General features: G+C 40.9%; 1 protein-coding gene across 2 annotated transcripts in view; it reads left to right on the forward strand.

Annotated features, from left to right (window-relative positions):
- The window catches only part of AASS (aminoadipate-semialdehyde synthase), a 64,247-nt gene that overhangs the window by 37,556 nt on the left and 3,558 nt on the right, over positions 1-23,133 (forward strand). For both annotated transcript variants that reach the window (XM_058724469.1, XM_058724470.1), the window contains exons 12-23: positions 1,228-1,287; positions 1,451-1,518; positions 4,408-4,529; positions 4,717-4,843; positions 8,661-8,771; positions 8,864-8,972; positions 9,847-9,987; positions 15,926-16,093; positions 18,959-19,054; positions 21,141-21,256; positions 22,191-22,279; positions 22,810-22,986. In XM_058724469.1, coding sequence (XP_058580452.1) covers positions 1,228-1,287; positions 1,451-1,518; positions 4,408-4,529; positions 4,717-4,843; positions 8,661-8,771; positions 8,864-8,972; positions 9,847-9,987; positions 15,926-16,093; positions 18,959-19,054; positions 21,141-21,256; positions 22,191-22,279; positions 22,810-22,986 — 1,384 coding nt within the window. The remainder of the gene's footprint in view (positions 1-1,227; positions 1,288-1,450; positions 1,519-4,407; positions 4,530-4,716; positions 4,844-8,660; positions 8,772-8,863; positions 8,973-9,846; positions 9,988-15,925; positions 16,094-18,958; positions 19,055-21,140; positions 21,257-22,190; positions 22,280-22,809; positions 22,987-23,133) is intronic.

The raw sequence follows: 23,133 nt of genomic DNA on the forward strand, positions 1-23,133 counted from the left end.
AGTTCCCATGGTCTCAGTAAGGCCTAAGTAAGGCTGTAGAGTTAGAGATAAACAGTAGAGAAAATGAAGATACTGAAGAGTTCAGTGGTTTAGCCATATGCCAAGTGAAATTCAAATCTCGTCTTATTTACTAATGGCTCCTGGCCTGCAGGCAGGGCTGGTAGGTGAAGCAGTCAGCCTGACGGGGAGTGCTCCATAGGTGCCTGGGCAGAAGAAGCAGTGGGAGGACTGCAGGTATCCCAATTCCATGAGCTTCCCCGAAGGTGCCCTGCCTTACAGATATATATATCTTTTTTTTTTTTAATGCCTGTATCCCAGGAATAGATAGCCTAAGTGTCATATGTTTTAGATACATGAAAGTAGTTTTGATATTTATTTTAATACAGTAAACAAATATTCTTCTGCCAGTATCTGGCAGGTACATTTTTGTCTTTTCTTAGCTGGGTGAGTGCTCTAGACTTTAACCTAAAAGGATAAGGAGGGAATGGTTGTCTCACTGATCCTAAGGCCCTGACCATCAGAAGCAATAAAACTAACTTATATGACCTCTACCCTTTGGCAATCTACTCAGGAGTTGGATATCTTGGAAGAAAGGAGGAGGATTAGAAGGATGCTGGGGTGTTAATATGAGAGATGTGGCTTTTGTTGTTGGCCATCTGACTCATTCTTGTGAGATTAATGGGAAGACTGGGTGACTTTTTGAGGTCTACTTGGTCAAGCCATTTTCCCTGACACTTTTGAAATTCTGATGTGCTCATACATAGAACTAATCTTGGTGTGAGGTAGACTCCCTATTGCAGGGTTGGGGACTTTTTGTCTGGAAGACCCATTCTCTCTTCTGATAGAACAATGTCTATCCTTTGGGATAGGATACAGGCCTTCTGAGTGGGGACAATGGCTGCACGGCTTGTGGTGATGTTTGTAGCATGTTCAATATGACACATCTAACTGGAGGGGAAGGATAAACTACTTTGTGTTTTCCACAAGCAAAGATGATTATAATCAAATTTTAGTTTTAAAATTGGAACTTGTACTGAAATAGTATGTTCTTGGGGGGCACAATCCATTGCCTGTAGACCTCTATTACCAATTACTGATATTCAGAGCTCTTTAGAAAACTCTTCTAACTTATTTTTTCCTTTGACTAATATTTTAATATGTAAACAAACACCAAGAATCCTTCTTTGCAATGTCATTTATCTCTTACCAATCTCATTTTTCTTTCAGATATTATCAGATGCAACACAGCCTCTTGAAAGTCAGAATTTTTCTCCAGTGGTGCGGGACGTAAGTTATAATAGTTTTTTTCCATGAATGTATTTTTTCCACTACCTTCCTCTCTCCCTCTCTCCCTTACTCTCTCCATCTTTGTTCTCTGTCAGTCATAAGCCCATGTTTGTGGGTCTAAAATATGGACACTAAAGAAATGTCTTGTGTCATACACATTTAGGCAGTGATTACATCCAACGGTACATTGCCTGATAAATATAAATATATCCAGAAACTCCGAGAGAACAGGTAAGCATTATTCTTATCTTGGATTTGTTGAGTATTTTTAGATGTTTCTATGTGAGTTCACGATACTAGGCTTATACAATTTTGAAAATGTCTTTAAGTATAGGAAATCCAAACTAAGTGACTAGCTGAAACCAGTGGGAATTATTTTCCTCTGAACATCATTTTGGTTTTCTAATCTCCTGCGTTGACTTGTATGTAAGCAAGTAGAGTCCAAAAAGTTCTCCTTTGGGTAGCACCTTGTTCTTTCTCTAGAATTTTGCATAGTGTTATGTCTCAGGTGTTTTCTCAAAGAACATAAGCACACTAACCTTTTTTGTGGTATTTTCAATCTGGTTTCTAGTTGAGGATTTGGACTCTGTTTCGTTTAGTATGATGTTTAGATAAGTGGGCTCTTATTTAGAAATTAACAGAAGTAGTGAAGAAAGAAAATGGTGAGAGGTCAGTTTTCCCTGGGGATTCTTCTTAGGAGGAAGATGCCAAACAGTAATGTGGTAAATCTACCCAAGAGATTAGTTCTCTTAAAAAAGTACTCAGCTAAGGCCCTTGTTTCTTTAATTGATTTTACTCTTCAGAATTTGAAAACATTGACATTTCTTTGGAATGTTCTGGTCCTCTTCAGCTGATTGCACTTGATTTGTGTTTATATCTGCTCCACTGGTCTATTCACATCTAACAAAATAACCCATGCACTGAATTCTCAGGAGAGACCAGAGTGGAAAAATTAAAAAGAAACAAACTGCCTTAGCTTCTTTCTCAGTTCTTCTATCTATAAGAAATAACGAGATCTGCTAGGATCAAGTATACTACTCCTGTGCTTGTCTATCTGTGTTAGTTTTCTAATAGTTACTTTTTATGTGTCAATGAAATATTCTGGCATAAGATAGCAAGAGTGATTTTTTTTAAGTGGCTAGCACTATAGGCCCATGGGAGAGTTTCTTAGGAAACTTCACATGTGTTAGTTTTTCATAACTCTCTGTATTTTTTGATTCTTATCTGCTGATGATCTCTTTTTTTTTTTTTAATTTTTTTTTTTTTTCAACATTTTTTATTTATTTTTGGGACAGAGAGAGACAGAGCATGAACGGGGGAGGGGCAGAGAGAGAGGGAGACACAGAATTGGAAACAGGCTCCAGGCTCCGAGCCATCAGCCCAGAGCCTGACGCGGGGCTCGAACTCACGGACCGCGAGATCGTGACCTGGCTGAAGTCGGACGCTTAACCGACTGCGCCACCCAGGCGCCCCTGCTGATGATCTCTTATATTGCTAATCCTAATAACATGTCTAACATGACCAGTCACAATGATGTTTTCACTGTTACACTGTTCTTGTAGCAGCAAGTCTGCTGGGACTTCCTGCCCTCCTTCCTAATGGAATATTCTGTCAGGAAACTGAAAATGAAGATTGTATTTTGAAAGGAAATTTACGTTATCTTAAATATCTTCATTATTCAAATGTTCTCTTCATCACTTAGCACCATGACTATTAACCTGGAGTCTTTGAGGTTGCCCATGGGGTGGACAGTATTAAAATGTAGGAACAAGTTTTAAAAAATGTATTTTGAACATCTTATTTTTAGGCATCAAAAGTGTAATTTATTTACATAGACCATAGAAAGTGTTGTTAGAAAGGATATACAATAACCAAATTACTAGTTCCCTTCTAGGGGTTGAAATGGATGGGGACAGAGGTTAAAGTAGAATCACCTCATCAGTAACATGAGTGTTGGGGTGAAGAGGGGCAAGGACATTTTGTATTTAAATTTATTTGTATTCATGGAGTGCCTGAGTGGTTCAGTTGGTTGAGTGTCTAACTCTTGATTTTGGCTCAGGTCATGGTCTCACAGTTCATGGGATCAAGCCCTGCATCAGGCTTAGCACTGGCAACACAGAGCCTGCTTGGGATTCTCTCTCTCTCCCTCTCTCTCTTCCCCTCCTCCCTGCAACCCGCTCGTGCATACACGTACACACTCCCTCTCTCAAAATGAATAAATAAGCATTAAAAGATACATTTATTTGTATTCACTTATAATTAACGGAAAGGTTAAAGTTTGAGAGACAGCTTGACCTAAAAGATTCCAACAGCAGAGCCTTCTGCTTACGTCTCTGGCACAAAGCCATTTCCATGGTCTTACACTGGTATCTGGGAATTTGATTCAACAGAGTTTTAATGAATATCTTCCATATTTAAGACAAGATTTGTTGAGCATTACTGGGTTTATAAAAATGAACAAGACAGTCACGGTCTTGGAGGTCATAATTTGTAGGAAAGACAGAGAGTTAATCTGATAGGAAGGGACAAATTCCAACAGAATAAACTGTTCAGGCATTAAAATCCTGCCTCGTAACTCATCTTAGGTTTTTACATTTAACCCATGGCATTTGTGATTTCAAAACTATGGTTTTAATTGTTTTCGAGCGACCCTAATGATAAATGACAAGCAATGCCCAATATGGCTAATAATAATCTCCTTCTCAGATTGTTGTCTCCTCAGATTGTTGTGAGGAGGAAATAAGGTTTCTGATGTAAAGCCCCTGGCATGGTTTTAAATCATGTCCCCTGGAAGGATAAAGTGTGAAACCAGGTTACTCAGTTGTGAGTAAGCCAGGCAGTGGTCCAGAATCGCACCTCAGTAGTGGTTGGGAATTCGTGAAAGTTCATGGACAGTCACTTCAGAGAGGTCAGGGTCTGTTGTTCATCATACAAAATCTAAAATAATTAATGGAAAATGTTGGTATAAGGAACTCCTGTTGAGGTTCTTGTTGTAAGAAATGTGGGAAAAATTATCATTTCATGGTCTAAGATTTGGTTTGTTTTGGGGACAGAAAGATTTTGTTATTTAAATTTCTTTTGTTGTTAAAATTTTCTCTTCCTCCCCTCTTTTATTTATAGGGAGCTTGCTCAATCACTTTCAATGGGCACCAAGAAAAAGGTCTTGGTTCTTGGATCTGGTTATGTATCTGAGCCTGTACTGGAATATCTGTCAAGAGATGACAGTATACAAATAACAGTAGGTAAGTAGCCCTAAGTTTTAGAGCAGAAGACGAAAAACTGATTTCAAAACGTGCTTACTCTGTGAATTTCAGATGACCATCTTGTTTCTAAACTTTGAGAAATTCTTTTTGGAGCTGTTAAAATGTGTTTTACTCTCTGATTAGTGAAAGGAAATCTAAAAGTTGGACTTTTATATTCTTGAAATAGGCTCTGATATGAAGAACCAAACTGAACAGTTAGGCAAGAAATATAACATTAATCCTGTTAGCATGGACATTAGTAAACAAGAAGAGAAATTGAGCTCCTTGGTGGCAAAACAGGACCTTGTCATCAGGTTAGTATCTAGGTAGAGAAGATGGCCATATATTTTGTTGCTATTTCTCTTTTTCCTTATTTTCTCTTTCTCTGCTCTAAGTAAACTTTCAAATGAAGTGTTAACCCAGATATGACCAAATCATAAGTGTATAGTTCAGTGAATTTTCACAATGAACACACTTTGTAACCATCATTAACATCCAAACACAGAGTAACAGTACTCCAGAAGCCACCCATGTGTCCCATTCCATTATTAGCCCTATCCCCCAAGGGTAAGCACTATCATGGCTTCTCACGTACATTAGTTCTTGCTAGCTTTCAACTTTGTATAGTTGGAACCACTCAGTCTGTCCTCATTTGTGGCTGCCTTCTTTCTTTAACACTGTGATTGTGAGAGTTGTTTGTGTTGTTGCTTATAATTATAGTTTATTCATTTTCATTGCTATGTAACATTCCATTGTGTGAATATACCATTATTATCCATTTGACTGTTGATGGGTGTTTAGATTGTTTCTGGAATTTGGCTATTATGAATTGTGTTGCTGTGAACATTTCAGTATTTGTCTTTTGATTGCCATATGTATACATTTCTATTGGAAATCTATCTAAAAGTGGAGCTGCTGGGTCAGAGGTCTTCATGTTTCATTTATTTTGGTGGCCATTTTATCCTTTGAACTTATAAAGTTTAAGTGAACATAAGTAGGTTCTCTAGCCTTATGACCATTTTTTAGTCTTATCATAGGAACAGATCTTGAAATATATCTTTTATTACTGATAAAAATGCAGATCTAACTTCTAGGTACAGAGCTACATGAGAGTCACTCTATAATTAAACCTAGTTTTGAAATACCAAAGTGATGAGAATAAGCATTTATTCTTAGAATATGATTTTTCCAAGATGGACGGAAGAAAATTACCTGCTCATCCATAATTAAGTCATTTTCATAGTTAGATTAGATTAAAATGGTATCTTGGGAGGAAGTTCTGTGATGTTCTACTTTAAAGAAAAAAGGGGCTGCAAAAACACAATGAGGTAATTCTGTGTGGGAACGTGTGCATTATCTCTTGATGTATTTAAGTTAAAGTCTCACTTTAGGCACTTAAAATATTATTCTATTTATACAAATTTAATGTGCAATAATTTTTATTCGGCAAATATTCACCAATGACCATGGACCTTGACTATCAGTGATGTGATTATGATTCATAATGGAATGTTCTAACATCCTGAATAAAACAAAGAAATCTGTTTTACCACACATAGGTACCTAAATAAAACATTTTTTTCTTTAAAGAAAGACAACATATAAGACACACTTGGAATTAAATCTGAAGCAAAATATGACAAGATAATAATCTATTAATATGTTGCAAATTTTAAAATTTAGCAAACTGATGGCCTTGAATAAGATTTAGCATTAACAAAATCTGTTTTATATTTAGTTTTTCTCAGTTGGTTGAGTTTCCATGCTGAATAGTGTTAATGTTGTTGAACATCCTGTACCGTTCTTTAAATAATTTAAAATTTTTTTAAGTTGGAGAAGGAGTGTTTTGATGAAAACACAGTGGTCACCAAAATAAAATGAACAAAGAATATGTTTCACAAAAAAATTCATAATAGTATGTCAAATCCTCATGGTTTTAATTTTGCAATTCTAGTTTTTAATGATTTAATGCAAAGTAGTAATTGAGTTTCATAAATTACTTTGAAAATTCCATATGTATTTTGTGTATGTTTTAATAAGTGGCATTTCCAACTATTTGGATTAATTGGGTTTGAGTCAACTCAAATAACTGAAGAGGTATGTCCCTTTGAGTAGGTACTATATTACATACTCAGTGAGTTATGAATGCAAATCCTTTTGTCTAAAACAGGCACCATTAATCAAAGTCCTGGCATTCTAGTTCTCAGCATATTATTCGGTTAGTGCAGATTATGCCAGAGTTTAAAAATGTTATTAGATCTTGATAAAGTTTTTATCAAGAAAGGCTTTAATGTGGGGAATGTGGGGAAAAAAATCCCTACTTAATTTTTAAGATGATGCCATTGTACATTTTCTGTGAATATTTTTCCAACAGAATCTTGCAACTATTTTGTTCATAGGCTTTTAGAGGCTACTGTGTTTAACAATAATTCTTTGTGATTAAAAAAGCCAAAAAACAGGGGCGCCTGGGTGAGTCAGTCGATTAAGTGTCCTACACTTGATTTCTGTTCTGGTCATAATCTCATGGTTTGTGATTTGTGGTGACAGGGCGTAGCTTGCTTGGGCTTCTCTCTCTCTCTTTCTCTCTCTCTCTCTCTCTCTCTCCCTCTGTTTATCTCTCTCAAAATAAATAAATAAGCTAAAAAACCCAAAAGACAGACATTAAGAGTTTTCCTATTGATACTGGCAAAATAGGTACACAATTGTATTCCATATGATCATAAATCTAAGTAGCAATACTTCATTAAAATTTTGTTTTAATGTTTATTTATTTTTTGAGAGAGAGAGTGAGATGGAGTGCGAGTGGGGGAGGGCCAGAGAGAGGGAGACACAGAATCGGAAGCAGGCTCCAGGGTCTGAGCTGTCAGCACAGAGCCCGACGTGGGGCTCGAACTCACGGACCGCGAGATCATGACCTGAGCTGAAGTCGGATGCCCAACCGACTGAGCCACCCAGGTGCCCCTAAGTAGCAATACTCTACTAACCTGAGGAGGCATACGTATCTCAGAGGTGGTTTATTGTTTTGTTTTATATAAAATAGAGAAAATCTGAAGTTTGCAGGATGAATTTGTCAAGTACAGTGATGTAGTGTGATAATGTTTATAAGTTTGTACTTACATTTTCATTGTACTATGTAGATTGCTTCAGCAAATAGGCAATAAGCTAGTAGAACTTGACTATTATTATGCAGTTGACAGGATGTTTTATTATTCCTTGGATAGAATATGACTATGTTCATTTATATTAACATTTATGGAAATTTATTTTATTTTTTGTGATTGTGTAGTCCCAGTGCCAAATTAAAACACCAAAGCCAATTTTTTAAAAAACCTGATTGAAGTTGAGTTTTGAGCACAGTTTCATTTTTTGCCTAGCATATAGACTTCTAGCCATTTTGATAGCCTTTACACCAGTCAATGCCATTAAAGCTTGTTTCCTCCTTTGGACCTTCCTAGATTCTATTCTGTAATGTAACATATGGGTCACTTTGACTTAGTTTAACCTAACCTGATGGCCATTTGGGAAATGTGGAGGAAAAAGAAAAGCAACCTTATCTTTTAGTAGGGGATCCAAGACAGAAAATCATAGAACTATAAAGATGAATGGAACAAATCCCATTAAATGTTACCAAAAAAAAAACCAAAAAAAACCCCAAAACAAAAACAAATAGCTGAATGAATGCAGAAGAAGGAGATCTGGCTTTGGGGGAATCTGAGAGAGTTTCTTGGAGAAGATAGCTTTTCAGACATTTCTTTATGGAGGGTATGGCCTGGATGGAGGTGAGTGGGTGGATGTAATATTCCAAGTAGAAGGTATAGTGAGAGTAAAGTTTCATAGCTAGAAAAGTACGGACTGTGAGTGGAGAATTACAATAACTTCTTTGGTTACCATATATGGTTACCGTATTTGGTTTATGAACCAGATTGAGGGAGAATAATGGAAAGGTTAGGTGAGGGTCAATTGTGGAGGGTTTTAAATGGGATAATAAGATGAATTTATTCTGTAGTTCTTGAGGAGTCACTGGTCATCTTGGAGAGAATAAGTTAATCAGAGTGGTAGCTTCAGTGCCGTTCAAGACATATTGGAAGGTAGGCTTGGGAAAGTTTCTGATAGTTTCTCTCTGTTTTTAAGCTTGTTGCCTTATGCATTGCATCCTCTTGTGGCCAAGGCATGCATCACAAGCAAAGTTAACATGATCACCGCAAGCTACATCACACCGGAACTAAAAGAATTAGAAAAGAGGTAAGTTCTAGTCATTTTCAACAAAGTAGTTCCATGGCATTGTTTTTATTTTGTATCCAACTTTTTCTTCTTCCTCTTTCTGCCTGTTGTAGTGTGGAAGACGCTGGCATCACTGTTATTGGCGAACTGGGACTGGACCCTGGTCTTGATCATATGTTGGCAATGGAAACCATAGATAAGGCCAAGGAAGTGGGAGCCACGGTGAGCCCAGTTTACACCCAAAGGTCCATTTAGGAAAATATTAAAAGGTCCCGATTTTTGTGTACAGAAATAATCTTTTTGTAATTTTGATTAAGGAAGCTATTATATTCTAACTCATACTTTGACTTGAAATTTCAAGTAAAATCCTGTAACTTCAGAAATATCTGTGTGATATAACAATGTTCAAGGCTTAAACAACTGATTTTTAGAGAAATAGATGCTACCATAATATTTTGGTTTAATGAAAGGTTTTAGACTACTTTGGAGATTCTATAATAATGTTTGACTTTTAAAAGTGGGAAAAATTCTTTGGATTATTGTCAAACTTTTGGTTTATGAAGTATCTTTTACACATGAGAAAGAACTATTGGGTATGAAAATGTGACGAGTCAGATTAAATGCTTTAGGTTATATATTTAATATGTATGTAGTCAAATGTAGAATCAAATTATAATTATCTATTATATAAAGATTATATTTTATATTCATTATATATTAATACTAATTAATTATACTTGTATATTTTAAAATATATAATCAAATTATAATCAAATATGTCATTTGAACACAAAAGTCAGGAGGAACCGACCAAGCAGAATTGAACTAATAGTTGGATTTTTAATTAGCAAACTGTTGGTCACAGTCTCCCGTGGATTTTAAAAATGAATACATAAAATGTAACTGACTTGATCAAACAATGTTTGGCTCTAAGAATGTGCTTTTGAAAGCCTTTGTAACTTTAAGGGAAAAAAAATCCAGCAAGTTTACCTCATTTGCCCAGTTTTTGTCATCGTGTTCATTTAATTACTTAGATACATCAATCTACCTTACTTAATATTAATCCTCTTCAATTTATTGTTCCCTTACTTTACAGATTGAATCTTATATTTCCTACTGTGGCGGGCTTCCAGCCCCGGAACACTCGGACAACCCTCTGAGATACAGATTCAGCTGGAGTCCAGTGGGAGTTTTGATGAACATAATGCAGCCCGCCACCTACCTGCTCAACGGAAAGGTGAAGGATTATCAGCAAAGCTTTAGAGATATGAACCTACAGTGACCGTCTCACGAAGTCCAAAGTCTTTCTCCCTGATACAGGCCCTTTGACAGTGGCTGCGCGTCCTCCATTCCCTCCTCCACCAGTGTTTCCCAGTGGGTATTTTCTGTTCCACTCAGTGTGGTCTACTTGCTGTTCCCCGTGAAGCCTGTGCTCATTCTTTCCTCTTCACCCTCTTGCAAGGTGTTTCTGCAATTTGAAAACTCACTTCTCACCTTCTCTGCACGTATAAAAACGGGTCACCTTGTGATTTCTTTCAGTAGGAAAGACATTTACCGAGTCCTAAATATGTGCTGAGTCACTACTGTGTGCAAGGCACCAGAGGTTATCCCACTGAGTGAAGTTCTTGACCTCGGAGGACTCATAGCTAGAATGGAGGGTTTGGTGGGTCAGGGAAAGAAACTAACTTTCTTTCCCAGCTGTTGTGTGCCAGAATGGAAGAGCTCTCCAAGTTCAGTGTCAAACCCAGATCTTTTACCAGATTGCCTCATGGCAGGTAAGACAGACAGTAGGATAAGTGGCTAAGGTCCGGTGGGAGAAGTTCTAGGGTGTGCAGATGAGAGGGCAGTTGATTTGACCTTGGTGAGGACGGGGAAGAAGAAAGTTAGCAGAGAAGACAAGATGTGCTCGGCCTTGAAGGATGAGCAGGTGCCAGCCGGGCAGGGACGCCGTCAGCCTAACTGTGCTGAGCGCCAACCTCACTTGATTCTTATGACCATCCTAGTGGGTGGCATAAGAAGCATAGCTAACTCAGCCACAGTCTAAGAGACCGCAAGGGGCACAGCCAGTGCCCGTATTGCACTTATCCGCCTTCATAGTTCATGCCCTAGCTATAAGGAACGAGTCTTGCAAAGAGCACATGTGACTAGACTGAGGGTTTCTCCTTAACTTTTGTGATCTAGGCACCTCCTTGTCCCTGGCTCCAGCCCTGCAGGGGGTGGTGAATTATGTCACCAGCTGTGTGTCTTACAGAGATTCTTCAAGCAGCAGTTTTCTGAATCCCCAGTGTATCTGATTTAAACATATTTTGTGTACAAAGGAGTAAATTGAAAGAATTTCTCAAGACACAAAGTGAACGTTATTATCAGTTGTTGTCCTCTGTGCCTATGATGTACAGAGTATACATCGCAACCTTAGGTGTGCACTGGAAATCAACAGAGCGGTTTGAAAAATATTGATGCCTGGGCGCATCCCTAGAGATGCTGATTTGCCTGGGTTTGGGGATCTTCAAAGACTCCCCAAGTGATTCTAACGTGCAGCCGAATTTGAGAAGAGCCGGTTTGGTGACCAGAGGATCATAGCTGCACTGAAAACAGTCCCAAACAAGCAGGACACTTTGATGCTAGAAAGATACATGCACGTGTTTCGCGATATGAAACAGGACCCCTGTGTTCTGGTCCAAGTGCCGACTTCCCTCACAGTGCCACCAAAGTCCAGGCAGTTGTCAAGGTCCATCAGGCATCAGCCTCCTAATGGTAATGTGGCCACTGATGTCTCATCTAGCTCTCCAGTCCTGAGAATCATGAAGGTCCGGGCCCGAAACAGTCTGCTGTTCTGCCGAGCACATCCTTATATGCCTCCGCCTGCCTCCTGTCGCATTTAGCGGCTCCTTCCACCACCTGCTGTCCTGGAAAAGAGACCAGTCCATGTTTGGTTTACACTAACATGTGGATGCAGGGAAAATTCTTGCTTCCATTGGGCAAATGCTTGTTTTCAGGAGGCCATATAACTGAAAAGATGACCATGGACGGGTGAGCAGAGCCTGTGTGAGAGAAAGAGCCGGGGCTTTGATGGTAGTGGGCCTGGCTCTGTGCTCTCGCTCTGCCCTTTGCCAGCTGGTGGCACTAGAACCATCCCCGAATCTCTCCGATCTTTGGGCTGCTTGTCTGAAGCCAAGCAGAATCATAGCAGCCGTGTAGGGTACTTGCAGTAGGGCTCACTGAGGCCAAAGAGACGGCAATCTGCCTAACGCACGTTCTCAGGCAAGGCGTAAAAGTTAGCTGCATAAAGAAATTGATCGTGGTAGGTGCTCAGGAAAAGCAAGAGGTTATTTCCAGGCAGCAGAAGTTGTACATATTGAATTTGAAGTTTTTCCTTTTCATCCTCAACTTCTTTTGTAAAAAAGGAATGCTTTTGCATCTCCCTGACACTGTGGAGGAAGCCAAGAGAAAACATGAGGGCTTTCTTTTCTTTGCTAAAAATGATACTTTTTTCAAGGTCCCGCTCAAGTTTCCTCTTGTGGAGACAGCTTTTCCTGACCACTCCAACCCCCATTCACTCTTCTTTTGTCCAGACTCCCACACTTTGTCTGTGTAAGAATTTTCCGGATGCTGTATTATTCACTCAGTAATTCAAGTGTATCTGTCTGTCTCCCAACCCAGATTGTTAAACTTCTTAAAGCCTCTCTTATATTCTTGTCCCTCCATCCCCTCCACCACTCTCACCGCCCCCACGGAGCAGGCCTTATATAATTCAGGGAATCATAATGGAGGGTCAGGTGACCTCTCTGGCTTCTGCTTAAAAGTTGAAGCCTTAAACTTTTCCAGCAACTCAGGCAGTGGCCTATGAAATAGGACATATCTCATTGTTCCACATCCTTGCAGAATTTCCAGCCACTGGCACCATTCTTAACTTCTAACTTCTAATCCTATTTCTTTTTTTTTTAAGGTTTATTTATTTTTTAGAGAGAGAGAGAGAGAGAGAGAGAGAGAGAGAGAGGAAGGGGAAGAGAGAGAGGGAGACACAGGATCCGAAGCAGGCTCCAGGCTCTGAGCTGTCAGCACAGAGCCTGACATGGGGCTGGAACCCACAAACCATGAGATCATGACCTGAGCTGAAGTTGGACGCTTAACTGACTGAGCCACTCAGGAGCCCCTTTCTAATCCTATTTCTAACAAATATGATTCCCTTCTACATATCTGGAAGACAGTGGCTATGTCTTCTCTTAGTTCTGTTTTGTCTATGGGTGGTGGGACATTGGTGGGACCTGAGGGTGATATGGCATCATCTCCTTCAGCCTCCTCTTCTAAACTACTCTCAGTGAAACAGATATTCTCCAGATCATGCTTACTCTGAAAACTCAGCTCTGAGGTAGGTTTTGTAGCTTTCTTCCCGTTGCTTGCTTGCCCCTACCTGGACTGCGGCACCCAACCCTCCTTTGTAGGAAGAGCCACAGCTCTTCATTGCCTCCAGCCATTTTGAATGCAGTTTGCAGGTGTATCACTGGTGCCATAATGTGGAAGGTTACACCGTGTCAATCAGTACCCTTCTCAAAATAGTGATCCACAGATAAGTTCAATTAAGGGGACAGTGTGGTGTAGTAGAAAGAACGTAGACGTTGGAGTCAGATAGACCTGGGCTCCAAACTGCCTCTGGGTGACTCTCAGTCCCAGTTTCCACCTCTGAACAATGGATTATTGCATGAATTGAAGGTAATGTATATAAGGCACTTAGCACAAAGCAGGTCCTGAATAAATGAACTGTCTGTGTAGTTCCTGTGTTTAGGTGTCTAGTCAGTTTAGCAATCAAGCTTATTGTCGGTCAGTGGTTGGGAGATGTGTGGGTGTGGCTGCGTGTGTGGGAAGGGCTGGATTTAGGGCAGTCTGTGGCAGCCATGGGTAAGGAGCCACTGTTTCTGTTGGCAGTAGGTGCTGGGTGTGTGCGTTGTCGAGTCAGGCAAAAATGCATATTCTCTGCCAAATAGATAAATATGTCATTCTTTATCCAGGCCATTAATAAAATATTAAACAGGATAGGGCATATTAATGAACCCCATGATATGCCACTAGACATACGACTCTGTATGAATATCACAGGACACATGATTACCCAGTAATTTTTTGGATCAGGTAGTTTTGGCAGTTTTCAATCTCTCTAAATGAATCATTATTATTCAGCTGATATTTCCCTATTTTCTTCCGAGGATCTCCTGATAAACTTATGAAGCAGCTGACTGACTTCTGATTAGTAAAGTGCTGGAGTATAGTAGTTTTTATTGTCTTTTTCTTTAAAACAATTTCCTCACCTTCAAACAAGCAAACAAAACGTTAGAATTGCTGTAAGTCATAGAAGTGAGATGTGTGTGGAGACCCTAAAGGTTAACGTTTGCTTTCTTATTAGATTTTTTTTAAATTTACAATTCTGATAGAAAAAAAATCTGTTTGAAGGCAATGGTACAGAATTGGTCCCTCTGGAAATGTTTACTGTCCAGAGGAGTTTCCTAAGGAAAGTAAATGAGAAGCTTTCCTCACCTCGCTCAGCCTGTCACTCTTGGAATTTTAGTGGTGCTTGGTGCTTGGTGCTCTGCAAACCCGAGACTTTTAACTGCAGGGATGCCTCCAGGCCTGACGCCAGTCAGCATCGCCCGTTTCTTCTGGGCCTTCGGCTACCCACACACACATTTCCGTTTTCTCTCTCAGACCGAAGCACGTGCAGAACCCATCTACAAATAAACTCCAGGGATCTTAGCAGAAGACTCTTTGGGGTGGTTTTGTGCAGCCACAGACCCGTGGTGGGAAGCCGTTTCTAGTGGTGCAAGGGGATGAACCCAGTTCCGGCAGCAACGACCCCCTCCCCACCCCCCACCCCCCCAGCCCTGATTTGATCCCTCCAGGATGTCTTCCATCATCTCAGGGATGATCATAAACCTCGCAAGCCGAAAGAAAACTTTAGTCCTTTCGTCACAGTCAAAGGGAAAAACCTGCATGAGTGCATTTTGGGTGTGTGATGGGGGAGGGGGTGGGTAAGAGGATTTTAGAGTGAAATCAGAAGAGCTTGGGAATCGACTTAATTCTCAGCAGCAGTAAGACCAGGGGGTGGCACTTCTGTGGGTTTCGCTGTCTGTTCACACGTCGTCTCTCTTGTAAGCGGACTTCTCTCCTGTTCCCCGTCCCCAGTGCACACCCATAGGTTGACTTGTCTAGGCTGTGAGCTCCTTATGGTCGTTCTAGCGCCGCTGCTGGCACTTGGTGGCCATTCAGTAAATGTGTGTTCATGAACCGAGGGAATGGAGACAGAAATTGCAACTTCTTCATCACTCTCCTTCCCTCCACAAGGAGTGTGATCCCAGCACATACATGGTAGGTCCCCCGTTAGTGCTAGCAGTGACAGAAATGCACAAGACGGGTGCCTGATGCTCGGCGTTCAAAGGGGGATGTAAGTGAAGAATGAAGTGAAAATATCGCTGTTGTCATTGGAGCATAGCCATTTATTTATTTTTAGTTTTTGTGTTTTATGGTTGATTTTTATTTTTTAAAATTTATTTGTTGATAGTCAAGTTAGTTAACAGAAAGTGTATATTGGTTTCAGAAGTAGAACCCAGTGATTGATCACTTAGGTGTAACACCGAGCTGGAGCACAGCCCTTTAAAATTTCCATTGCTTTCAGCTCACTGAAACCCTAATGGGGCGCTCTTCACTGCCATCTTATCCAGATTTAAGTCGGATTTTATTTTATTTTTTTAAATGTTTATTTATTTTTGAGAGACAGAGTGAGAGCGCACATGAATGGGGGAGGGGCAGAGAGAGAGGGAGACACAGAATCCCAAGCAGGCTCCAGGCTCTGAGCTGTCAGCCCAGGACCCGACTTGGGGCTGAAACTCACGAACGATGAGATCACGACCTGAGACGAAGTCCCACGCTCAACTGACTGAGCCACCCAAGAGCCCCTTAAGTTGGATTTTAAAGCTTGGGAGAATAATGGCCTTTTGAACTATATTAGTTCAATAGCTTAGGTATGAGATGTCAATTATGGTAGTTTCATTAAAAAAATTTTTTTTTTCAAATCCTCTACTGCTTTCTTTTAAAAATTTGATTTTATTTTTTAAGAAAATAATGCAGATGAGTCCACAGGGAGCACAATATTGTAACCCCATCCGTGCCCTTTCAATGTTCTTCAGGTTGTGAATGTCGCAGGGGGCATCTCCTTTCTTGATGCAGTGACCCCCATGGATTATTTCCCCGGATTAAATTTGGAAGGCTATCCTAACAGAGACAGTACGAAATATGCTGAGATTTACGGCATCCCATCTGCGCACACTCTGCTGCGGGGGACACTGAGATACAAGGTAAGCAGCTCTATTGGAGATGAACCCTGTTGCCTGTTTTTAGGTAAGTGAAGTGTACACGTAATGTTTCTTAGTCATCAAAATAATTAAGACAGTAGGCCAGGCTGGAATCTGTTTTCTCAGGATTCTTTTGACTGAATGTTTTAGGAGACTATTCAAAATGGCCTGAGCTAAGAAAGAATTTTTGATTCATGGGGAGTTTGGCAGGGGGACAGGTGAAGGGTCACCTTAAGGTGTAGCAAGATTTGGGGCCCAGTGACCTTATGGGGACTCGGTTTCTCTTCACCTCTCAGCTCTTCCCGTATGTGCTGGCCGCAGTTCCAGGCTCCACACAGTGGCAGGGTGGTGGCAGCATCCCCAGCATTTTTGGTTCAAATCCAGTAGGAATTAAAAAGCATATCTTCATAGCTAAAAATACCATTTTTGTCTCAGCCCCTGAAGTCACTGGGATAAAATATACCCATCAGCCTTTGCCTTTGCCTTTGCTTCACTTCCCTAAAGCTGAAGATGTAGTCATCGCCACTTTCCACAAAGTAAATCTGAAATGTTTTTTAGCACAGAATGGCATGTAGATTCTGGGAGCATAAACACAAATGCCCACCACACACTTACGTATTAATAACAAGAGTAGTGGCACATATGACCAGATTAAGACAATCAGTGTTAACAGTTTCCTAGGGCTGTTTTAACGAATGGCTACAAACCAGGTAGCTTAGAACAACAGAAATTGACTCTCTCACCTTTCTTGAGGTAAGAAGCCTGAAATCAAAGTGTGGGCAGGGTTGGTACCTTCTGGAGGTTTTGAGGGAGAAACTGTCCCATGCCCCTCTCCTCACTTCTGGTGGCCGCCTGCAATTCTTGGTCCAGTCTCTGCCTCGGTCTTCATATCACCTCCTGTTTGTGTCACTGTGTCCTCTCTTCATCTTGTAGGGACACCATTCATTGGATTTAGGATCCACCTTAAATGTAGATTAGTTTCATCTTGAGATCTTTAACTGACTATATCTGCAAATATCCCAAAAAGGTCATACTCTGAGGTTCTGGGTGGATGTGAATTGTGAGGGAGACGCTATTCAGCCCACTCCAACCAGCATCCCTAACATACGTACCTCTCTAAAAATCAGAAATCTGATTCCAGGTCTCGGTGCCCCGTGAGATTTCCTGGTGAGGGCAGAGACGGGATTCGTCTTGTGTGTGTGATCCACCACTCACTAATCTTTTCTCTGGAAGATGGAAGGCACACGCGTCCATCAGTGATAACCCCTCCATTTTTGTGCACACTTTCTCCTTGCTCTTACTGTTCACTGGCTGTTACTTTTGCCCAGAACCTGCTCTCCCAGAGATCTGCACACTCTCCTTCAGCTCCTTTAGGACTTTTCTCAGTGATGCTTTCCAAATCATGTTATTAAAGATCACAGCTCCCTCATCCAGGACTTTTCCTGTCCCCCTTCCTCACATGGGGAAGGCATCAGGAATCGGTGAACACGGGTGGTATTATTTCTGTGTGAACAAAGTTCACGTAAGAGCAGAGGTTGTTTGCACAGCGTTGGCACATGAAGTGTGGCTTCTGGTTTGCCTCGTGTCTCCGTGTCTAACTCCTGTTTATTCTTAAAGAGAGACAGTCACTGCATTTCTTACTCGTTAGAGCTTCCTTTACATTTATTGGCACCGAGCACTTGTGTCTCAGCACTTTTAGTTAGGTTTTTATGTACATTTTTCTTATCTCCTGAAATAGATTGTATGCTCGTGGAGGGCAGGTGCCTGTACTCCTCTGAATGTGATGTCCTTACTGACCAGGAATCAAATGAGATGTGGCTGATAGCAACCTATGGTCTAGGAACCATGGGTGTTCGTTCCACAAGTCTGTAAACACAGCAGAAACTCTAGTCTGAAATGAAGTCATAACATCCTCAGTACTGGAAGATTTCTTGATTCTGTTTTCTTTATTTTGTTCCAGGAATATGAGTGGTCACATTTTGGGGGGTCCGGGAATTAGGATTTTCTGATAGCTTTAGATATAGTCTCTTGGCAACATGAAGACCCAGGAACAGAGAATTGTAAGAGTTTTAATAATGAATAAAGCTCTCAAGGATGTGTATGGATAATGGCTGTTCCCACAGAACCCCAGAAGATGGAAGATGTTGCAGTGTCCACATCCATGAGGGTCACCATTCAGGGCAATGCCAGCAGCCCTTCAGTAACCTGAATATTCTTTCTAGTATTGGATATGAGACACTATCATCTGAGTATGACAGGGAGGCTTTGGCTACTCTCCTGAACCTGCCTGTTACCTGCTTGTCCTCGAAGAGCCAGCTTGCTGTCACCTTCCCAAGGGATCTTTCTCAGCTCCTTCTTGACACTCCTCCCCCACATTGGTGTGATTTCAGAAGAAGCTCTCTGATTCCTACCTCTCTTCCTGCTACCTATATCCATTAGGATAGTGGCTCTTAATCAGTAGAATGGATTATCTGCTTTTGGGTGATAATATTCTTACAAGCTCCTTCTTTCATTATAAGAGAGGGAACCGTTCTATTAAATACGACTCTGCTGAGCTGAAAGCACATAACACAGGAGGAAATTTGCCCCTCTGCTGCCAGAAAACACCCCTCCCTTGTTACCTAGAAACAGAAGTAAAGACCAAAGTCTTTCAAGGTCTGTTATGTAAACCAGCAGAATTGCTGTGACACTCTTGATTCCCCTCTGAACCTGAAGGTGTTTGCATCCATATACGGGCAATTCAGATGAATACTTTAAGCCTGTTTTCTAAGTGAATTACAAAGACAGATCCCTCTTTTCAAAAAAGCTTTTTAATTTTTTTCTTTGAAAGGAAAAATTTCATTTACTACTTCATAATTCTTTTTATAGGGTTATGCCAAAGCTTTGAATGGATTTGTAAAACTGGGTCTCATAAACAGAGATCCATTTCCTGCCCTTCGACCTGAGGCCAACCCTCTCACCTGGGTGAGTGACTCCAGAGTTATATGCTGTTTGCTGTTCTTCAGAAATGGTCAGATTTGGACTTTGGTTTGGACCAGCAAAATTACCCATTCTGTGGCTTATGTGCAGGAAGATGAACCATGACCCCCAGACCCTCTTTTCTTCCCCTGTTATGGAAGAATGGAGAGATCATGGGCCTGACCCACTCGGCTTATTTCTTCCAGCCACTTGTACTACTTGATTGCTCCTTCCACCCTGAGAAGAGGTGGATTTGGGCTCTGGGCTCTACCACTTGTCTAACTGGTGACCCAGTGACAGGAGTTAAACTTGGGCCTCCTGGAACTGATAAACTGGGAGAGCTACTGGTGGTGTCACAGAACTAGACTCTCCACCCCCAAATCCCATCAGTTCTATCATTTGATCATTTTTAACCATGAGTAATTTGAGTTTTCAATTATGAATTTATGTCCAAATCTGTGTTGCATTAAAATCTCAGAGTCTCAAGGTCGGAAGGGACTCTGAAGGCTTGGAATTGCATGTAAAGTAGCGTTTCCACTAACTGCCAGGTGTTACCAGTTGGTTATCCAACTTGAACAAATGTGCCCACATTCCAGTAGAAAATGCCAGAAATTTATCATAAGGAGAAGAGGATCAGTATTGCTAACTTTGGTATTCTTGCTAGCCATTGCTTTAGATTCAGTTTTCTATGTTATCTGAAAGCCTTCCAAATCTTTCTTACCTTTCATAAATGTATGTGTTGGACAGGAGTGAGTAAATATATACACAGTGAATTCCAAGACTGAGGCCGTTGGATTGGGAGGGTTGGTACTTGTGAGAAGTAAGTCCACCGACCCAATCAAAGGAAGGACGCAAAGACTCGGAGCACAGTGAAACGAGGCTTTAATCAACGTTCTTGCAAGACTGGGTGTCTAATGGACAGGCACACTCGGGGCAAGTCAGGGCGGACAATTTATCTCCTAGTGTGCAAGTCCCTCCCCTGGTTCCTCATTGGCTGAGCACTACAGAGGTTACAGCCTTACCTGGAAGCCTCCTATGCCCATGTAAGGCTTTGCCTTACATTCCTTGAGGAGATGCAGAGACCTCAGTTCTTGGGTGCATGCTAATTGCAAAGCCCGCAAAGTTAAGTCCACGAAACGGAGCGGGGAGAATAATCAGGAATTGAAGTGTCTAAGGGTTTGAGACTCCATTTCAGGGGGGTGGTTCATACATATTTCCAATAGGTTGTAAACCTATTGTTAACTAGACAGCAACTGCTTTTATTTGGTATTTCTGAAAATGAATCATCTCACTTCTCACAGTAAGGGGGGATGGATCAGTAGTTTGGTAGCTATAGTTTAGAATAGGGGCTGGTGAGGTGTTTTTGTTTTTGTTTTTGTTTTTTTGTTTTTTGGGGTTTTTTTTGGTAAAGGGCCAGATTGTAAATATATTAGGCATTATGGGCCATACATACTCAATTCCTCCATACACAAATACATAGACAAATGAACATGGCTATCTTCCAATAAAATTTTTTCTTGAAAAAACCAGGTGGTGAACCAGTTTGTTGATTCCTAGTCGAAATTACAACTTTTTTCCTTGAGATCCTGGAAAAAGTCTTGTTTAGAAAGTAGAGAAAGCTATGACTGCTGCTTAAGTGTTCTTGCTTTGAGGTTTTATCATCTGCCAGGTCTTTCTCATCTCTTGAACCTACAAAAGAACTCCAGTTGCTTCTGGCAACTGTAGCAATGAGCCCCTTTCACTTGATCCTGGCCAAAATGGGTCTTGGAGGGTAAGGGAGAACAGGTAAAAAAGTAATGGAGAGGATATGCAAAGGCGAGAATGTGATGGGAAATATGGTACCATCTATTTTTTATTGATTTGATGTTATGACCTATTTTTATTGCTGAAATATTATTTAGGAATATAATTTATTCATGTATGGGTGTGCAGACACGTGTATGCATATATATGTGTTACTGTTTACTATTTCTAGTCCTTTCTAATTTAAAATTTGAGGTGCATTTGAGGTCAAATGTCTTAATACGATAATTTCTCAGCTGATTTTTTTTTAATTAGGAATTTAGGATTCTGTCTTTATTTTTATAACCAGAAAGAACTCCTTTGTGAACTTGTTGGGATTTCACGCTCCTCCACGCATGATGTGCTTAAGGAAGCTGTCTTTAAGAAATTAGGAAGAGACAATACCCAGCTGGAGGCTGCTGAACGGTAGGCATGCACCAATCAATTTAGCAAAATGCTGGATTATCTCAATATCAATGATTACTTAGTCCTTTCTAGTCAAAGAGAGGTCAAGATGAAACCAGACATTTTGCATTGTCTTTGACTAATTTGCTGCTCTAATGTTGGCCTGTTGTAGAGAGAGATTGCCATGTATTGAGTTCATGTGGGGATAAAAAGCAGATAAAAAGAGAAATTCAGTGGCGATTATAACTTGGGAAATACTTATTTTGAAACACTACTACTTTGGGGCGCCTGGGTGGCGCAGTCGGTTAAGCGTCCGACTTCAGCCAGGTCACGATCTCGCGGTCCGTGAGTTCGAGCCCCGCGTCAGGCTCTGGGCTGATGGCTCGGAGCCTGGAGCCTGTTTCCGATTCTGTGTCTCCCTCTCTCTCTGCCCCTCCCCCATTCATGCTCTGTCTCTCTCTGTCCAAAAAAAAATAAATAAAAAACGTTGAAAAAAAATTAAAAAAAAAAAAAAAAAAAGAAACACTACTACTTTGAGAACTTTCAGTTCCCAAGAAAGCGGGGATATTTTTTTCTCTCCAGAAGGAGATTCTCCTGGTCTTCTGGAACCCACTTTAAAACTCTCATTCACACAGCTGTGGCATATTATGCTGGTCTCCTTAATGTGGGAAAACTAACCTGTAAATTAATCTCATAAGAAGCTTTGCAACAGCATAGACTAACAATGTGTCAGTTCTGCTCCAGAGAGCACTGCCCCGGGGAGTCTGGGGATGATTCTGAAGATGAAAACATTACTGTTGTTATTGTTATTTACAACTCAGGAGAGTCCTATAGCTTGGGTTGTCATCTTGTGGTTCTTCCCTTTCAAGATAAGATCCAAAGAGCTCCCTTCTGCTTCCCAAGTGAGATTATGTGTAGGACTTGTCCCAACCCAGCTGCCTCTTGTGCTTCTCAGGTTGGGCTTACTTGGGGATGAACAAGTCCCTCGAGCAGAGTCTGTGGTGGATGCACTCTCCAAGCATTTGGCCAGGAAACTCTCCTATGGTAGGTAGGCCTTGGGGTGTTAGCTACACATCCCAGAAGCAGCAGCATCAGATGCAGTCAGCACGGCTAGTGAATGGGATGGGAGGCTGGAGCCAAGCGGTAGGGGGAGGAAGTATGCAAGGAGGGAAAGGGCGCTTGCGCTCTTTTTCCAGAGGGAAGAATCAGAGAGCTATCAAATAGGAATGAACTTGGGGAATATGGGAAAGGAACAGATATTAGCTTCACTTTTAATGCATTAGGGAAATGCTAAAGGAGCATTTTTGAGTGAGGAGTGGGTGTTCTATCGCAGTGCCCTCACATCTGTAGCTGGGCTCCTGTGCTACCAGCCTGACCAGAGGAACGTGGGCAGGGTTATCGTTTCTTGAGTTTTTCACTTGGTCTTTGGACTAAAAAGCAGCATAGATAATTGTCTAAGGACCGCATATGATGGGAGGAGAAAGTTGTGAGAGCAAAAGGGCAGGAGCAGATGAAATGCGGTATTGGAGTGTAATGATAATGACATTTAATAATGTCTGTTTATTTATTTTAAGGCCCTGGAGAGAAAGATATGATTGTGATGAGAGACAGTTTTGGAATCAGACATCCTTCCGGACATTTAGAAAATAAAACCATTGACCTTGTGGTTTATGGGGACGTCAATGGCTTTTCAGCCATGGCGAAAACTGTGGGGTTACCCACTGCTATGGCAGCCAAGATGTTGCTTGATGGTAAGTTCCTTCATTGGAGAACTGACTCTGTCTCCATATCATCTCTAAGTCATTCGGTGCCTGGATGTCAAATAATTACTCGTGAGTATGACACTGGAGTTCACTAAAAGTGAGCCGTCTCAGAAGTTGAGTGCTGACTGGGAGATC

Source organism: Neofelis nebulosa, chromosome 4 (genome assembly GCF_028018385.1).
Source record: "Neofelis nebulosa isolate mNeoNeb1 chromosome 4, mNeoNeb1.pri, whole genome shotgun sequence".
Taxonomy (NCBI): domain Eukaryota; kingdom Metazoa; phylum Chordata; class Mammalia; order Carnivora; family Felidae; genus Neofelis; species Neofelis nebulosa.